Here is a 19,015-nt window from a genome sequence, read left to right as displayed (position 1 = left end):
CTATGCTGAATGATTCTTAAAATCATAGAGATTAAATCAGAGCCCAAATATTTCAAGGCAAAATGTAGTGATATTGCTACCTACCACAAGGAAAATATAATCATTTTTGACAAAAAATTAACAATAATGCTGACAAACTATGCTTGCTAATGAATTCTTTGGACCCTATTTGTGATAATTAGATCATACTTAAAAATAATGAAAAGATCCTAGAACTCAGGGAATCCCAAGAATTTCTTTCTTTTATTTTTACCCATTATTTACAAATGCATATATTAAGAAATTCTCTACTCTTGACTGAATCATTAAAGATAAAAAAAAAAAGCCAACCCAAAACTTCGAAAAAAGTTAAACTTCACCTACCTAAGAAAGCTCCAAAAGACACTCTGCCTATACCTGTTTCACAAAGAGGGAAAGTGAAAGGATAGATTTACAGAAAATACAAAAGTTATGCAAAAAAACCCCAAAACAACAACAAACTCCAACAAGTTAGCTACACAAAGAGGAGATGAAAAATATGTTAGTAGCATTAACTGGATTAGTATTGCCTTTCACATGTCAGTCAGATTACTTTAAGAAGCAATTAAATCAAAACATTTTGAAAACATAGAGATTTTATATTTGGTCATGTTTTAAGGTTGTAAATAGATTGGCAGTTTTCTTACATTTCACTGCAAGGTATAATTTATTGTACAAACAACTTGATCATGTGAATGAATATTCACTTCATAAAATGCAATAAAGAAATCCTTTCCTGCTCCAACTCTGCTTATTAAAATACTTAGTATATTAAATTTCAATGTATAAACTTGTTATGCAGTTTTAGCCTAAGCCTGCTTAGACATACTGAAAGCCCATGTAGCCTTTCATAGACACCCTAAAAAGGCCACTGTGTGTAATTAACTCAGAAACATAAAAACTGGTTTGCTTTCATGAGTCAGAGCTCTAGAGCAGTATCTGTTTTGCCTTTGGTATTTTTGCCTTTCTAATTTGAGTGCCATGTCATCATATAATTTCTCTGGAAGGAGATGATCCTTATAAGCACCATCACTGAAATAAGTTTATTTGCAAGTGAAATCAAGCACTATTGGTCTGGACCATTTTTCCTGATCCATGGAAGTTGTTCTGTATCTTGAACTGCAAACCATCACTTAGGTTTATGCTGCATCACATACACAAAAAAGCTCCCTCCCCCCAGTTATAATGGGACAGATTAAATAAGAATAAAGCATTAAGCAGAAGTGAGACTAAAAGAAAGGCATTTTCTCAGATAAGTGGTGAATAACACACATAAAATACATCTTTACAAAATCTCATGAAACTGCAGCCTTTTCAGTACTCTCAAAAACAAAAATAGTGAAGTTAAGTCCCTGGGTTGCAAGAAACCATGCAACTGTTTATGGACTCGCTTGGGCTTGCCCAGCAAATCCACAAGCACAGAAAGGAAAACACTCCCCTTTTTGGAAAAGTCTGCAAGAAACAAAGTTCCTGTGGTTTCTACACCTTTGTGAACATCATCTAAAAATGTTTTTCACAGAACACCACCAGAAAAGATGGAAGGACTGGCTGTCACCAATACTACAGACTTTCAAAGGTGAAGATGCAAGTTCTGCTTTATGAAGTTCCTGGAAGTCTGGACTCAAGTGCAAGTACCTATATCTGATCTTGTTTGTTCCTTTAATTTGTAATTTGACTGTGGAGATTCAAAAATCAACCCAATAATCTCTATTATTGTGTCTGTGACTCAGTGTCAGAGGAAAAAAAAGGGTGCTCTGGCAAACCTGAAATAATGTGCAAAATAAGTACCAAGCCCAGCAGAGTTGTTTCTTCACTCCTGAGAAATTTTGGAAGTACTAGAACACCTGGGACAGGCAGTGAAGCATTTACTGATTAAATAAATAATTATATAAATAATTATATAATGCACACACACTACCCTAGCACTGACCACCTGGGAACTGACAGAGTGAAGGCAGAATTGTAAGACTTCTAGAAACTGCCATGTAATGCTCAATTCTGCTGTGTGAAATGACAGGCGAAGAAGGGCAGCTCAATACTCATCAGATCCCAAAAGTCAGAGAAGAAGCCGGATTCTCAGTTCCTCAAGAGTATAATTAAAGCTATTACGTATATTTCTGTAAGCTACATTTGTAAAATCACACCTAGATACTTTATTTTTACTAAAGGATAAGTTGATCCAAGAAGAAATAGATATTATTTTGATGCTGAGATTCTTGATTGGTAAGATTTGCAGTTGGAATGTGTTCTTTCATCTTGTGAACTGTAAACAATCAGTACCTTAAGGCACAGTATGGCATGCCAAAACATAAAGCAAAGCAAGCTTAATACAAGCTTACTATAATTATGAAGCAATGGCTCCTATATAAGGTCTTTCCTTCTAGGCTGCTGCATCACTTTCTAACAATACTTTAGCAATTTTAGCCTTGTGAGTTAGATCTAATGAGGCCCACTTGGCCTGGTGTGCAAAATAATGCACCAATTCAGCAGAAGATCCTGATTTTTAACAAACTATATCTATTTTCAATAGTGCAAATCTCAAAGCTAATTTAAACTATACAATTTCGACTGTCAATATCAGACCAAGGATGGAAAAGGCAGGAGTATTTTGACTAAAGTTTATAATCTAGATAAACCATACTAACAGGATAAAGATTGTTGAATTCTAGGAGAAAAGGGTAAGAGAATATTTTAACCCAACACTAATTAGGCCTAATTTGGACTCAATTATATTTCTTATAAAGAAAGCTGCATTTTAAAACATCACCTATTCTTCATTGAAAAAGAGGGAAGAGAAAAACATTATTAAAGATACAAAACAGTTCTTTGCTAAAGAACTTTTACTCACCAAAGTATTCATTTAGGAATGCAAGAGAGGCCACATAGCAGCCAAGACTGAGGAATTCAGCCACCACCATTAACCAGTGCCACGTTCGTATGGTCAGTGCAACCATCAAGAGCTCAGTCAAGATCAGGGCAGTGAAGGAAATGGCAACGACGTGAACAAACTCGGATTCAAAAAGCAGCAGGGCTCCGTACATCAGAATTCCACCTGTGGGGTGCAGAGGCACACAGGGTTGGCAAACACCTTGCAGTGAAATTTCATTGTACCAGCTTTTACAACTGCACACCGAACGTTTGATTGCTCATTATGAAAGTTTGTCCAGTAATTTTTAAAACATTGGTCTTTCTAAAAGAAGGATATATACTGTACTTTGTACATGTGAAATAAGCCAACCAAAGTAAAGCCATATAGAAATAAAACTATTAGAAAATTAAACACCTTTTAGTGCAATATATCTGATGAACTGTTAATTAACCTCATTTTGTCAAGTACTGCAAATAAATGAGATATTGTTGAAAGTGTAATTACTTTCAACTGATTACATAATTCAGATTTCTTCAACAGTACTTCTGTCATTCAATGAAAGAAAACTACTGTGTAAATACATGCAATGTGATAAGCACTCATTAAATTTTTTCTGGATTAGCATTTAATTAAAAACATGTCCTTTTTTAGGTGACATGCACCAATAAAAATACCAATCATGCTGTGTTTTGAATAGGCCTGGCACACTACAGGAATATCGATTTACGAGATAAACAGAAAGCAATATATATAACTACTGATGAAATGCTAAGCTTTGGGAATTCAACCTGCAGCTGAAAAACAATATTGCTAATAGCAGACAAAAATTTCTCAGTTCAGCAAAATTAGGACTCTCTCCTACCTTGGTAAATACTGATTAAAACCCAGATGAGGAAGGTCTTAAATGACAAAGATCTCCCCTAAGAGAAACATGTGAGAGGACAGTTAAACACAACTTAAAAAAATAAATCTACTCAGCTCATATATTTTTAATAGTTCATTGCCAGAGAAACATTTTACAAGTAAAATACGCAGTATTTGAAGTGATAAAGGCTACAAAGCTTCTACTTGTTTTTATGATTCTTCGTTTCAAGCTTATGTAGAAATCGCATGAAGTCTAAATTTAGGAGTAAGAAGTTAAGGCCTTAAACAGAAGAGATATTTTAGCTTGCAATGCTCTGGCTGTTTTTCAGAATGATAAATACAGAAAAATTCATTTATTTTTTATTTGTAAAATGTAGTCTTCAAAACAACTACAGCATTGTACCTACTGACCAAAACCTTAAGCAAATCTGCAGTTATTTACTAGTAACTTCTAAACGTTGGATAAACCGCCCATTTGCTTTCACAGAATAAATTCATGACTACTGCAAATTTTAAGCAAGTAACTATTACCAAATAAATTTTAAATATTTTGATTGTGAATGGTAGAAACTGAAGCATTTGCAAAAAGCAAATATATATCACTGTACATGTGATATGACTCTTGCATTCTGTGAGGGTACTGATGAAATATGTTAGAACGGAAGAGTTGAAAAGATACACATTTTAAGGGATAAAACAAAGCAGCCATTTTGCCACAAAAAAAGATCAATCTAGAACAGGCAAGAATCAGCAGTTCTTCATTACTGCAACAAGTTCCAAGTTCTGTGAACTGCGTTCCACAGGCAAGCTTATGACTCTCTTTAGCAGGTGAAGGCCATGCTTTTTGGAGTTTGATAAAGGACTGAAATATCAAAAAATTCAAAGATTCTCAAGCAGAGAAAGAACCAAGGTCTCCAAAAGAGGAAAAAAGATGATCCCAGATTAACATAGGTATTAGCTAATTTAGTGCAATTAAAAAGACAAAGACTCAGAAAATTTTGAACTGGAGTCTTTAACTGGAGTCTGCTTCTGAACTTTTAGAAACATCTTTGAAGAATTTACTATCCCTAAAAAAGATTGTCTGGTTCTGTCTTGGATCATAACTTTCCTAGCTGACAGCTAAGGATGGAGAAGAAGTGCTTTTCAAAAAGCTTATTAAAACAGAATCTTGAGATTTATTTCACTCTTGTGGGTAACAAAATTACAAACTTTGATTGTTTGCAAGTATGTGCAAACACAAAGAAAGCAGTATCCATGGATGACTGAGTTCAGATATATCAGTTATAAGTATCTGTTATTTAAAAGAAGAGTGTTTTTGGAGACATCAGCAGTAATTTCTGCACGTTAAGAAAAAATAAATCTATACATTCATCGACCAATTAGAACAGAAAAGTAAGATGTGAAAATGTAAACATAAATAACTCCACATGAGAGATTTTGGGGCCAGAGTGAAGGTTGCTTTATCAACATACCTTCAGGTTTGAATTATTTCATACAGCCACTAGTGACTAGAGAAATGTATTAATAAAAATGATTGAAGTGTTTAGTACTGTTGATTATTTTAATAGTACAGAAGTTGGCAATAGTTGTGCAATCTGTCTTGCTTGGAATACCTTATGAAAATGATTGCAACAATTCCCAGTTTCGCACACTGGAGATTTTAGCATTTGTTTGTAGCTGAGCACTGAGGACATTCATACCTTTGTGAGATCCTTATAAAGTTCTGGATATAGCAATGCCATTTCTGGCTTCACATCTTGATCCAATACTAGAGAGAAGACTGGAAACATAGTATATATGGTTGCATACCTAAGAGAAAGGAAGAACACACATTAACACTTTCGTATGACATAATTTTAACTTGAGTTCAATGAGTTCAATTCTTTTTATGTAAGTGAAATGAAACTGATTCTTTTTCCCAGTACTTAGGCAGCTTACCAACACAGCTTTCACATGCAACCTGCTCTTGCGGTTCTGAGAGCTGTCAGTTGTGAGAAGTTACAGTCTTATACAGTCAAAACCAATAAACACATTTCTTTATTCTATCATCCAAGCCTGTCACCTGTTACCATACTCCCTGTGCATTTGCAGTTTGGTCAACCAGTCCAAAGACCTGACATTTAAATTCATTTATAGATGGATGCATGAAAACTGAATTAAAAAAAAGGGCACTATATTCTAGACAACATGGACTAGGTAAGTGGATGAATAAGAGTCTTAACAGCTCTCTGAGTGGCTTTGGATTTTATTGTACACATGCCAGATACACACTTTCACATGTACTTCCTTGGAACTTACCACAACTTCTGCAAACCTTTTAAAGAGGTCTGCTGCTTGCCTCTGCAAAGTCTGGTGTAATCACACCATAGTTTGACTATGTTTAAGTTAAGGTTTAAGTTACTCTTGACTTCAGTTGTTATTATTTACAAGGAGAATAAAAAGAAGCTCTTAGGTCACAGGGACAAACACAAACATATACACAGCTCTCAGCTATATAACTCGGGGAACCATATTAGTAAACCAGCTGCTGCAACACGACCAAGGTGCTCTCAGTGCTGTACATATTCACATTAATGGAAATCTATGTGGCAAACTTGGATAGTGCTCTCTCAGAGGAAATATCACAGTAGCTTCAGCTCCATTTTAAACACAAATCCCTGTGATTCTTACTGAGATTTGTACATTAATCTAGACCAGCTGAAGCTGGTCTGAGAGATTTTCTTTATTGTTTTCACCCTGTATGTGCACAGGTTCTATGGTATCTTCTTCTAAGGCTATGCAGATCCCTCTCTCCAGAGAACTGATAATGAGACTTCCCCCATCATATAGTGCATAACCAACATAGTGTGACTTGGTGCACTCATCCCAGGTTTTGGTAGTGTACCCATGATAAATGCATGGAAAACATGGATGACACCAAGCCCACAGAGTTATTTAACCAGTTAGTTTGCTGTATTTATTACCAGAAATTGTTACTGTTGCTTTGACTTACCCTACCATTAGGAATCCTTGGTACAAGGGAACAGATGCAAAGTAGAAGACTGATGAAAATACAGCCTAGAAAAAGCAGATAATTATTTATTTAATATAATTCTACGTACAAAATGATACAATATAGAAAAAAATAACAATACTGACATTTGTACCATTTCAAAGACAGACATAGGGATTTTAACTATTCAGGAAACAAAGTATTAAATACCTGCATAGTTGAAATAATAAGGCCTCGGTGCATGACAAATTGACCAAGTGCTGCTGATCTTTTGTAACTGTTTCGGCCATGTACCATCAGCAGCCTACCTATGTGTTTAAACTGTGTGATAGAAAAGTCAGCTGCTAGAGAAGCTTGCTTTCCCTCCTAGAAAAAAAGAAAAATATTTCAAATATGAATCCCAGTGTAAAAGATGTATATCAAGTTTCAAAATCCTAAGCAATAATTAATTTTAAAGGACAAGTTTGTTCCTTCTTTGAAAATCAACCCTACAATGAGACACGACAATTTTTTTGCGCATATTCTAAGATGCAGTGTGCTGTAACAAATAAGTTGAATTGCTTCTCTTGCTTCTTCCAGGTAAATGCTGCACAGAAACAACTATAATTTTTCCTGCTTTTAAAAAGATTAAGCAGAAGACACACAAGCAAAAATACTAAAGACTAAGCATTCTTATAATCTTGCAGAATACTTTAATTGGAAATGATCAATTCACTGTTGTTTAAGAATAAAGCATCTAATCACATTCTACTAGGCCTCTATGTGACACACATTTCACAATGAAACTTTAACATTACCTTGCCTTCAATTCCAATTCCACAGTCTGCTGCTTGGATCATGCTGACATCATTTCCTCCATCACCTGGAAAATGTCACTGCAATATTCAGTTCTTCAGAGGTTTTATTCTCCTGGCCTTACAGTAATTGAGAAACCTCTTACATGCCTTTAAATTCTTATAATTAATCTATGACTTATGATTAATTACTTCAGTAATCAAGACTTTCCTGCAGAATAGAGAAGATAACCTCACCTTCCTCATGGAATAGCATTTTTGCCATAACTATGCAATACCTGGCTGCTGGTAAAGGTTGGTAGAGTTCTCTCTGGTTTTGTTTCAGCTATTTCTCTGTGGTGCCACCTGCTGCTTACAGTTTTACAGATTTTCCTAGGAGGATTGTGCCCAGAGTTACCTATTGCACACGTGCGTTTCCCGGTGTGGTGCTGTAACAGTTTCACAATGTGGGCTTTCTGCGTGGGAGAGCATCGGCAGCACACCACAGCAGGACACTGACAAGCCAGCTCTACAAATTCATGCTCATAATACTTCAGACAAACCTGAGGGGAAAAAAAAAAAGCTTGGATTTATTTAAAATTAAATATTACTACATGTAGCCCAACACAAAAACACAGTATAAAGATTTTTTATTGTGTTTTCCATGTACAACATCTAACTGGAAGGAAAAAAAAAGAAAGATTCTCCTGACTGTGGCTTTATTATTTTTTAAATCAAAGAGATTGAGCAGCAAAGTGCTTTGAGGTTAAGAGAATAGACAGTACTAAAGCATGCTGTATACAAATTCCATTTCTATTACTGTACAGAAGACTAGAAACCCAGTAACATTTACAACATATATCATCTAATTCATATTCAGTGATAAGCAAAAGTATCTCTAAGGACTACTTAAAAGTATGGGGAAATACTTGAAAAAAGAGCACGAAGATGCTGATACATTACTTTCTGACCATAAGCATATAAATAATTTAGCCAAAACCAAGTTTTTACCTCAAGTGAGTCCCCAGATATCACCAAGGCACAGTCATGCTTCCTCCTAAAAGCATTTAGTTCTAAGTGAGCCTCTCCTCGAGTGACAACCTTCAATAAAAACCACTCAGTTAAAAGGTTTTGTTATATTCTTAAAAAACCCCTGCCTAAACAAATCAAGTTTTGAGAGCTCATACCCAGAAGCCTTGGTTCAAGGGTTTTATCCCATTGCAAGTCTAATACCCATGGAATTTTACTATAAGCCTCAAGCCTTATGAATTGACAGAGTAATCCTCAAAAAAGTAAAATCTATGTAGTCGGCTTAAGTGGTTCCTCACCAAAGTTTGCTAGGGCTAAAATAGTGCTGAATTAATGACATTAAAATATCTGAATTTTGAGCTGGCCTGAGTCTTTTCATCCTGGCAGGTCTAGAGAAAAATAGAAAACTTTCCCAAGCAAACCTTAATTGTTTTGTTTATTAACCAGCAAAATATGCTCTTAGAATAACATAAAGTGTCCCTATTAATTGTCCCTTCAGTTTCAGGAAGGAAAACCAGGCACAGATTTCAAAGGGACATAAAGATGCTCATTAGTACTAATCCTTTTGGATCTTGCATGACTCTGAGGACAAGATCAAGTGGCATAACATGAAAGAATTACATCATAGATTTCAAAAATTTACATAATTGTTTCAGAAAAGCCCAGCTGTGAAGTGCAAAAGACAGTCAAATGTTACTAAATGCATTTTAGAAGGTTTTGAACTATAAACAGAATCCGAAAAATTGAAATTATAATCAGATTTTGAGGAGACTGGCAGATTTGGGTGTGGTGGTAGGGGGTTTTTTTGTGTGTTTTTTGGTGGTTTTTTTGTTTGTTTATTTTTCATTTTTTTCCCCATAAATATCAATGTATTTTAGAGCTATCATGCTAGACAAACTTCCAAGCACAGAATAAAACACAAGGTCTGATTACACTTTTAATTTTGTCTCTGTCAACAGATCACATTGATTAAATAACTTTTAAGATATATGAATCTTAATTACATTGAATGTGAAGTTTTGTCCTTGACCCACAACTACCCAGCCTGATGCAGTTCAAAGAACCTTTCTCTCTCCAGATGGGTTCTACTACCCATAAAATTTGAGTTACATTAAAAAGCCCCTGCAAAGAGAAAAACTCATACACATGCCCCAATTCAGAATTTTTCCCTTCTTTTCCACAATTAAGCATGAAAAGAGAAACCTCCTTGTCTGGCAGCTGTTAGGAAGACCAGGCCTGTGTTGGCCTAGCACATTCTTTCTGCATTGCAGAGATGAAGAGATGTCAGCACTTGTGCACACTGATGAGCAGTGATTTTCCTCTCTGTCCTACATTTCAACCTAACAGAACGCTTTTTTTTTTTTTTAAATTTGTAAATATCTCCAGAATTACAAACTGTGGAAGCTGAGACTTCTAAGAATAAACAGTTTTTTTAAAAACAAAACACAGCTTTTTGGAAAGAGAGCAGCAAAAGGTTTTATCGTTCTAATTATAACTACAGTAGAAGTGTTATAGTGCTTGATATTTTCTTACATTAATTCAGTAGTTATTTCTTTGCAACAAGTATAGCCACAGAAGTAATTCTGTATAAATGTGTTTTCTAACTAATTTAAAACTGTATTCTAAGTTAACACAGCTTTATGCTGATCTCTCATTACCAGTCAAGGTAATGAAAATAAAAATCTGGCTCAACTAAATACATTTTGTTCAGGAAGACTTAATTTGTGGTGTTACAATGTGGAAAGGTCAACAAAAATTGATCTGAAGTTTTATCAGAAGCATTAATAATTTAATTGCAAATAGTAGTCTGCAGGGCCTAATTTGCCATTCTGATGCTTCAGAAGAAAATACATTTACATGTAAATTATATTCATATAATTATTTCTGTAGGTGCAAGTGGTTCATTTAGAACAAACAGATGCATTATGTCTGATCACACAGCATCAATCAATGTCTGGAAAATCTATTTTTGTTTGGCTTCAGTCAAGTGAATAGCATGCATATAAAATATAGAGAAGAAGATTCAGTTTACTTTTCTAACAATTACTTAAACAGTCTGTTGGTAAAATGCACATGTATATAATGACATGAAAAAATTTCTCATACCAATTTGATCTCTGTTTACAGAGGGGATGTTCACAGTTTCATTCAGGATTAATTCTGCTTGAGTCTAAAGAGTTCTATCAATGAAAATGCTAAAACAAGCAAGAATGACATTCAGACAGCCTAAATGCATGGACAGTTTCTTAGTGGCTCACCACCTCACCTCACACAGACCCCTCCATCACTACTTAGAGGTATCTTGCTATGTCTCTTATGAAGGGTGTAAAATGTCTGTTGAACCTGGCTCACCCACACACAGCTACAAATATTTCTACAGCACATCACCAAGTCTAGAAAACAACACCCTTAAATGCTTTGTCATTTTACTGCCTTGAATAACAACCTAAGTACTACCCTCTTGACCATTACAGTGACACTCAGTACAATAACCCAACAACTTCCAACAGCCAGCCAGCTACTAATTGAATACAGCAACGCTGCTGTTAGCCATCCTTTGATGAACCAACAAAAAAAGTTTGAACTATACTTACAGGTCTGAAAATATGAATATCTTGATTTCTAGACACTAAGTGGGAACTTTTTGCAATGCAAGTTGCTGTCTCCAGTTTATCTCCTGTTAACATCCATATCTGCAAAAAAATGTAAGAGTTTATTTCTTTGGACATTAGCAAATTGTCTGTTCTCCAAATCTAAGTGACATTTCTCTCCAACTTTTCTCTGGCACCTTTTTGGATTAAGTTATCCAAGAAAATATACTGACTTGTGCATTTTAAAGTAAAATTAACTAACAGTTTTTACTGCAATAGTATGCAAAGCAGAAAAGAACTGTCTTTACTTTTTGCAGCTCCATTCTCTCAAGGGCCAATGTCTCAATGTATATGAAGACAAAGTAAAGCTCTGGGGAAGCATAAAATCCTTTCCCTATGGCCCTGACATGACCTTGATTAGAAAAGCGAGCATACGGATTACATTTGTCAGCAAAGTGATGCAACACAACAATCTGTGACCCTGGTGATAATCTCAGGAAGCAGCAGCCAAGCCATGAGACAGCAAATCTTGGAGCATGAGCTACAGTCCCAACACTCTGAAAAGATCCTGCCCACTGACCACGCAGAACTGAGGAGGCAGTAAAGATTAAGGGATAAAGCTGTTACGTTCCCATCGTGTGACAGCTCTCTCAGCCCCTTAACACCAAGAAGGTTTGTTAGTATGATGACTAGTTAGGAAGATGACTCAGTCACCAGTGTAAGGAAATTATTGTCATCACATCCCAAAATTCTCCTGGTTTGCTTTGATGTCCTGAGCTGCCCTTCCAGCAGATAATGGAGGGGCTGAAGTCCAGCACAAGCAGCATATGCAAAATATCCCACTGTGTCCAACTCAGTTTAACCAATGCAAAATCATTACAACTATTTGGAGTAGAGTTTGACACTGCTTAAAGCAAAATGTTTATAATCTTGCCCCCTCCCCTCAGATGCTGTTCATATATTTACTTTAAACACTCCCTAAAATAAATTGTATATGCATTATGTGCATATATATGTGCAATTGATAGGTGTCTAGCAAACCAACTCTTCTGCATGGCTTTTCATGCCATCCCTTTAACATGAACTGAACAAACTCCAAGGGCAGTTCTGAATTCTAGTTCAAATAATTCACGTTTTGATCTTTGCTGAAACTTCTTACGAGCGCCAAACCTGAAAACATTGTTGTCACACAAATCTTGTGCCAAACTCAGTCAGTGTCAGCAAGGACAGTTTACTGTAGACAGCCTGGGGATAAATGACTGAGACACACATTCATTTATCCATTGGTAGTTTTCCTACAGAAGTAAGTTTGAGATTGATGAAACCTTGTAGGCAAGGGAACTTTGCACACAGTGTCTTGTTTTTTTCTGCTAGTTCATGCCCAGAATGTGCTGGGGACTTGACACATTTCTTACTTTGAAAGAAACTAAATACAGACAAATGTAAGTTATGTCATGATTTAAAAAGTTAATAAATGATAGCCTGTTATGTCAGCAATATGTGTTAAGTACCTTTATTCCAGCATTCCTTAGCATCTCTAGAGTTGGTCTAACATCTGCTTGCAGCTGATCTTCTACTCCAGTGAGACACAGTAATTCCATTTCTCGCTCCAAACTCTCTACAACAGCGGCAACCTTCAGGTTTCTGTCATGTATGCTTAGCTTTGCTTGGTTATATCGACTCTGTTTGCACAAACACAAAACCACTTAGAGTTTGCTACAACTATAAAGTATACATTCAGTCTACCACTCAAGTGATAGCATGGATCCATTAGGCTAAATGTTTGTCTTTATATATCTTTAATGAAGAACAAGGCTAAAGGAGCAATTTTACTTTACACCCACTGTTATACAGGGCTCTTCTGACAATGCACCTAAAGAGAATGCCTCCTGAAGAACTATTAAGAACTAGGCATCACAGCTTCAAAGGAGGATAGGCCTTATCTTTGAGAACAAGTAGGTTTTTTTAGGTCATGTTGAACCTACAAAAGTAACATTACATTAGCTTCTGGGAAAACACTGTCTAATCCAATAATAAAGCAAACAGGACCCTGCAAATATGACTGCAGAACCATCATTAATGACTGACAAAGCCTTTAACAGATTGTGGACAATATCTCAATTATCTGTTTTTTAAATATGAATCATCTTTTTCTGCAATCTTAAACAATAAAATAGAGGAATGTTTTCCTTGAAGTAATTAATCATGATCGTAAGCACAAGATGATCATAAGCACAAGATCACTCTGTCCTTTCATACCTCAAAATCTTGATACTGTTCTTCAGTAAGTGATTTTTTGGCAACGACCAGTGTGCGCAGTCCTTCTCGTGCCATATTACCACACTAAATGAACCAAAGCACAGAACAGTCATGCAAATATTCAAATCTGTGTTCATGATTTCTACTGTATGCTAACACAGTGTATCTGTAGCTTTGGCATTTCTTTAGACTCTTAAAATACTCTGGAGAAGCCACAAACAGGATGAAAAGCAATTATACTCCAGGTGTCCCAAATGAAGTGGTTTGATATCAGTAAGTCAATTAGATCTCCTCTCCTAGCTTAAAGAAAATATCTTTTAGGTTGAAGCTTTAAAATAAATTAAAACTACTTTTGAGGCACATAACAGAATTCAATTTCTTTTTTCACTGAACGTATCTCTTATCAGAAAAGCATCTACACATTAAAAATAGCCATGGAATAGCATGTCTTAATGAAAAACAGGGCTCTCCAGTGCAAACACTTATTGATTTGACCTCATAAAGCTAAATAAATTAAACAAGTATTTTACAATTAATTGTGCATCATTATCGCCAAAAGTAATTTTTATGACATTTTGCTAGGTCTTGAGGGAGTTTAATTTATTCATGTCCCTGAATAAATCAAACCGCCCTGCAGCAGATATTGATTCATATTGCCAATACCATTATGAACATACATGGTGTAATCATTGTATTAACATATTGGCTGTATGTAGGGTCAAAAATAAGATGATTGCTGGTACCTACTAGAACACATACCGAAAAATATTAATCAGGTTTGAAATTTAGTCACTAACTATTTTATTTGAAGTTTAATAAATGTGGTAAAAAGAAAATATTTTGGACACAATGCTTGTCAAAGTCTATAATTCATAATCATACCTCACTGCAGATTTTGATCAAACAAGGGATAAAAAGATTTATAGCAGAATACTTCTCAGCACTAATTAGGTTTTATGTGAAAGGTCAGTCAATGAAAAACAACTTTCCTTGTTTTAAGTAGGAACGTGTCCTGCTACTACTACCAGCTTCACTTTTCTTGTATGTTACTCAGGAATTGGAAATAGTTATAATCCCTTAAAACCCATTCAGGATATCCATAACTGAAGTTCAAAATCCATTACTGCATTGCCTCAGATTGTCTTTTCAACATATCCCAATACCATCTGATATATTTGAGATTTTAAATTTTTATAAAATATTAATTTTTGTAAATGTTGATTTTCTTTCTTACCTCTTCTTCTAACCAATCATTGTACTGTACAATAGTGGACATGGCAACATCTGCACCCTTCATGTAAAATGTAATTTCTCCTGAAGATTCATCCTAAAATTTTAAAAAAGAAATGGGAAGGGGTGGGGGGGGTGGGAGAGGAATATCTGTTTATAAAGTCAAAACAATTACCTACCAATAACTTAATTGCCTTCTGAAGCACTCAATAGGTTCCCATTTATAAAAGACAAAGTACCTTGTCAAGAAGTGGGTAGGTTGTATTACTTGATGTTACTATTTCCAGTGTTATCTCTGATTCCACTGAGATACATGTCTGCTATTTCCATGTAAGAGGATCAGTTCTAACTGAAGTCCACAAACATAAGAGATTCTCAGCACCCCTAAACTAAATTTTAAAATATCAATGTTACATCCCTCTAACTTGTATTTTGTTTCTTGGGTGACAAATACCAACCCAAAACAGAAAGCTCTGTATGTTTGAAATACCTGGTAATTAAAAATTTACAAATAACTTAGTGTATATACTTGTTACACATTTTAATGATGCAACAGTCATTGCATAGTCAGTGAATCCACACACAGGCAAATGTAATCAATTAATTGCTGTGGTATTGTCTGTTGCAGAAGGAGTGAATCAGTCTGATCTGCCAGCATTTTTAAAAAATTAAACCAAGCACCCAGAAAATGCCCCAAATTACCCTAACTATGATGCCCATGCGCTTGCTCTCAGAAGTGAAGGGGAAGATCTGCAGGATATAATATGTGAGGATGTGCCCACCAGGGGTCTTCAGCTGCATTGAGGTCAGATCCCTGTTAACCAGAGTGAGACCCACACTCTCTGTCCACTGCACCAGAGCTACCTAAAGAACAAAGGAAAAAAAAAAGAAAGAAAAAAGAGACATATTTAAATTATTTAAATGTGACACTGTTACATAAGTTAAAACCAAAGAACTGTTGCTAGGGTGAAAGTATAAACTCTTCCAAGAATCTAAGGAAAAAAACAACGGAACAGCAGCAGACTGAGTAGAAAATATTAACACATCAAATTATGTGTGTCCCTTGAAGAGCTTATAAAAATTTCTTATGAAGAATATAAAACCTTCTTCAGCTTATTGCTGAAAATGAGGTACTCTCAATATATTGTTTAGAAATAACTATTCTAATAAATACCCACATATATTCAAGAATAAATCAAGGACATCAAGTAGAAATTTTGCAAAATGAGAAGACGATTTCTATATTAACAAGACCATTATGTAAGTAAAACTCTTTGGGAGAATTTCAATATAAAATATTTTGGTAAATCTACAGTTACATGCAAGATGAGACAATTTAATTGGTAATAAATAGGAAAGCAAAGGACCTTATTTTTAGTTTACTTTACTCCCTTGCATAATATCAATACTTTGTTTCAACAGTAATATGACTTCTGACATCAAATTAGATGGAAACCAACCTTACAACATTTTTCTATATTATACTTTAAATATCTCCCACCACCACCATCTGATTTATTCCTTCAAAAAATTAATATTTTAGGAAAACTGTTTTACTGATTTTACTGTTTTGTATACAAGACACATTCCATATCTCATTTTTTTCTGGTTAAAGAAAACTTCTCCTCAATCTGCTTTTAGTTTTCCAAAGGTTAATCTTTACTGGAAACCAGCTTTTTAAATCACTGGTAAGTTAACTATAATGAAGTTCACATGATTTTTATGGATCCTGGATTTTTATGGATTAATAGGCTCTGCTGTTAATCTCAGGCAAGAGGAAAAACAAACCCATCAAGCACTCTGATAAAAAACATGCAAGTAGAAAATTTCCTAGGTAAGTTCAACGGACATGATGGTCACTAAGAATTTCACACAAAGCAAATAAAACACCTCAGCTTCTAAGAAAATTTAAAATTGGAATAAAATCCTGTGTGAACCTGTAAAAAACCCTAGTAATGCCATCTGTGTAGGCATCACCAGATGAAAATACAGTGAGATGCAGTAATGGAAAAGAATAGAGCACACTTTGAAAAGGATCATTTTAAATTCTTGAAAACTGCAGGAAGCCTTTTTACAAACTTTTCTTCTTTACTAGAAGTAGCTTATAAGCTGTAAAAGATCCAGTACTTCCAAGGTTAATTTTCAATTTTCACAGTGAAGGGTTACTATTACATTCTGACCTGTAAATTGCATCTTTCTACTAAAACCCTGTCATCTCATTTGTGTCCCTTTGCAGCTAGGACTAAAGTGTTCCATATTTGGTGACTCAGATCTGTTTATTATATTTATGCTTGGCTTCACATACCATTTAAATTAGCATTTTGCAGCACAGTCATTTTGTATTCTTATACCTGGCCTATACACAACTGCATATTTATTTTTTCTTTTAAATTGATCAGGGCAAATACCATACAAGAAACAGTCAATAAGGCTCAAGAGTCAGACAGATGCCTACAAGGACACTGAAAAACTTGAGAGAAAGACGAGTTTGACTCCCATCACTCAGAATGAATCAGAGCAGCACCTAAAACAATACAGCCAGATCTTTCCATTGAAATACCTGAAGCTTTTGGAATGTCAAAATTTTTTTCTCAACAAGTATTTCACAAATTAACATCTACATTGTAAATCCTAACAAATACACATATACTAAAAGGCTGGCTATAGAGAGTTCAGAAAAAAGATTCTTAGGCTAGTCTCTCTTCTTGAGGTTCCCCCTCTACAAACACATTCTCTTCTCTTCAATACATTTCAGAACCTTTACATTAAAATGGTCCTGCAACATAGTGTACCTAAATCAAGAACTCCTAGAATACCAGGAAAATGCAGCAGCTGTGGCTTCTACAGAGCTCGACATATTGGATGAAGGCAGATAAAGCAATTAAAGGCTGGACAAGCATAAAAGGCTTTGATAGTGATGCTACCACTTTGTTCTAAAATAATCCATTGCAATGTTAATATTTATTTGCAGATAATCGTTAATTTGCTGACACACAAACACAGACGAAATGTGTCAAGTTTCCTGAGTCCAGATTAGGGACTTATTTGAATGTTTTATGGATCTTCTGTGGCTTATCACAAAGCTTCCCTTCTAGGGAAACTGGCTGCCTGGGAGACATAAGCATGTTGGTGGGTAAATGGTCTTCCCATTACTGAGACACAGGTATGCAGTGAACCCACTGTTCACTGTATGCAGTGTGATGTTCCTAGGGCAAGTAATGCATATGGAGGCAAAGAGAGATTTGTGGTTGCTAACTTGCTGATTTTCCTCCTCCTAAGTAGCAACCCCAAGGGTAAAGATGACCATTCACCTCTCACATGACAATGTCAAAGATGCAACTTCCAAATTAGGAAAGAAAGGAGCAAATAATTGCATTGTGAAACAGAAATGCAATAGATCTGATGCAAACTAGTGAGAAATACCACCTAGTGCTCTTACCCTAAATCTTTCAGATGCTTCCATTTACCACATGCCCACTCTTGAACTCTGGCTGCTTCTGTCAGCAGTCTCCCCACTAAAGGCCACCCAACATTCTGAGCTTCTACAGTTCACAGATCCAAACAGCAAACTCTTCAATTACCAGGGCACAGATTTCCACTCAAATTCAGAGATTTCATAAGGAAACTCTCCCAAATTAAGCAGTAACTGTGCAACCCACAACATCACCTAGAGCAGTAGCAGCTCAAGAGTTAGAAGCAGCTTCTCGCAGTAGGAGTGTGTCTAACTCAGTCACCTGAGGAATGAGTGCATTTCCAGAAGGGCACAAAGAGGTGAAACTTCAAAAGCACCATTCATGTCCATGTTTTGGGGACACTATCATCCCATTTTTTTTAGAAATGTTCATTTATGGAATCAAATCAAACCACACATACCTTTTGCACTGGGTTAGGGTTGACCTGTACAATAATACTCTTGACTGCAGGTTTCCATCACAGGACATGCTCTGTTCACCATACTTGGATCCTGTGGGGTGTACACCTCATCACTAAGGCCACAACCTCCAGCAGCCTGGCTATCATACCCACCTCCTGCTTTTCTTTCCTTATGGCCCAGGCTATCATTTCTGCTCCCTAGCAGAAATATTGAACTGCTCAACATTTACAGTACTTGTTGCTCAAAACAGTTTATGAACAAATAATTGTCACTTTCAATGTACAATATTATTTTCTGAGCTAACATTAGTTTAAGAAAAAGTCCCACTGCCTCGTGGCTGCAGTTGGCAGTTCTCTACCTCACAGGGACCAGTTTAGGAGTTGCACCATAGTTGTACTCACATCTTTCCTGGAGCCCTGCTGTGAACCTGGCCACTTTAACCAAAAAAGAATCTGCATTAATAAAGCCTTCAATGTTTTTAGCATATACGAGGGAGCAATTTGTAGGGCAAAAAAG

At 35.7% G+C, this 19,015-nt stretch overlaps 1 protein-coding gene across 2 annotated transcripts in view; it reads right to left on the bottom strand.

Annotated features, from left to right (window-relative positions):
- ATP9B (ATPase phospholipid transporting 9B (putative)) overlaps positions 1–19,015 on the bottom strand; it is a 155,875-nt gene that overhangs the window by 2,522 nt on the left and 134,338 nt on the right. Inside the window, exons 16-29 of one of the 2 annotated variants that reach the window (XM_054284784.1) lie at positions 15,328–15,489; positions 14,630–14,722; positions 13,396–13,479; positions 12,648–12,818; positions 11,140–11,238; positions 8,528–8,617; positions 7,935–8,079; positions 7,541–7,605; positions 6,954–7,109; positions 6,744–6,808; positions 5,452–5,560; positions 3,750–3,807; positions 2,867–3,070; positions 364–396 (exon numbers count right to left, since the gene is read on the bottom strand). In XM_054284784.1, the coding sequence (XP_054140759.1) occupies positions 364–396; positions 2,867–3,070; positions 3,750–3,807; positions 5,452–5,560; positions 6,744–6,808; positions 6,954–7,109; positions 7,541–7,605; positions 7,935–8,079; positions 8,528–8,617; positions 11,140–11,238; positions 12,648–12,818; positions 13,396–13,479; positions 14,630–14,722; positions 15,328–15,489 (1,534 nt within the window). The remainder of the gene's footprint in view (positions 1–363; positions 397–2,866; positions 3,071–3,749; positions 3,808–5,451; positions 5,561–6,743; positions 6,809–6,953; positions 7,110–7,540; positions 7,606–7,934; positions 8,080–8,527; positions 8,618–11,139; positions 11,239–12,647; positions 12,819–13,395; positions 13,480–14,629; positions 14,723–15,327; positions 15,490–19,015) is intronic. The other variant, XM_054284786.1, reaches the window with a different exon arrangement.

Source organism: Melozone crissalis, unplaced genomic scaffold (assembly GCF_028551555.1).
Source record: "Melozone crissalis strain CALT ecotype California unplaced genomic scaffold, PUWL_Pcris_2 ptg000042l_1, whole genome shotgun sequence".
Lineage (NCBI taxonomy): Eukaryota > Metazoa > Chordata > Aves > Passeriformes > Passerellidae > Melozone > Melozone crissalis.
The sequence above is the reverse complement of the archived record's forward strand: the minus strand, read 5'-3'. Positions and strand labels throughout refer to the sequence as shown.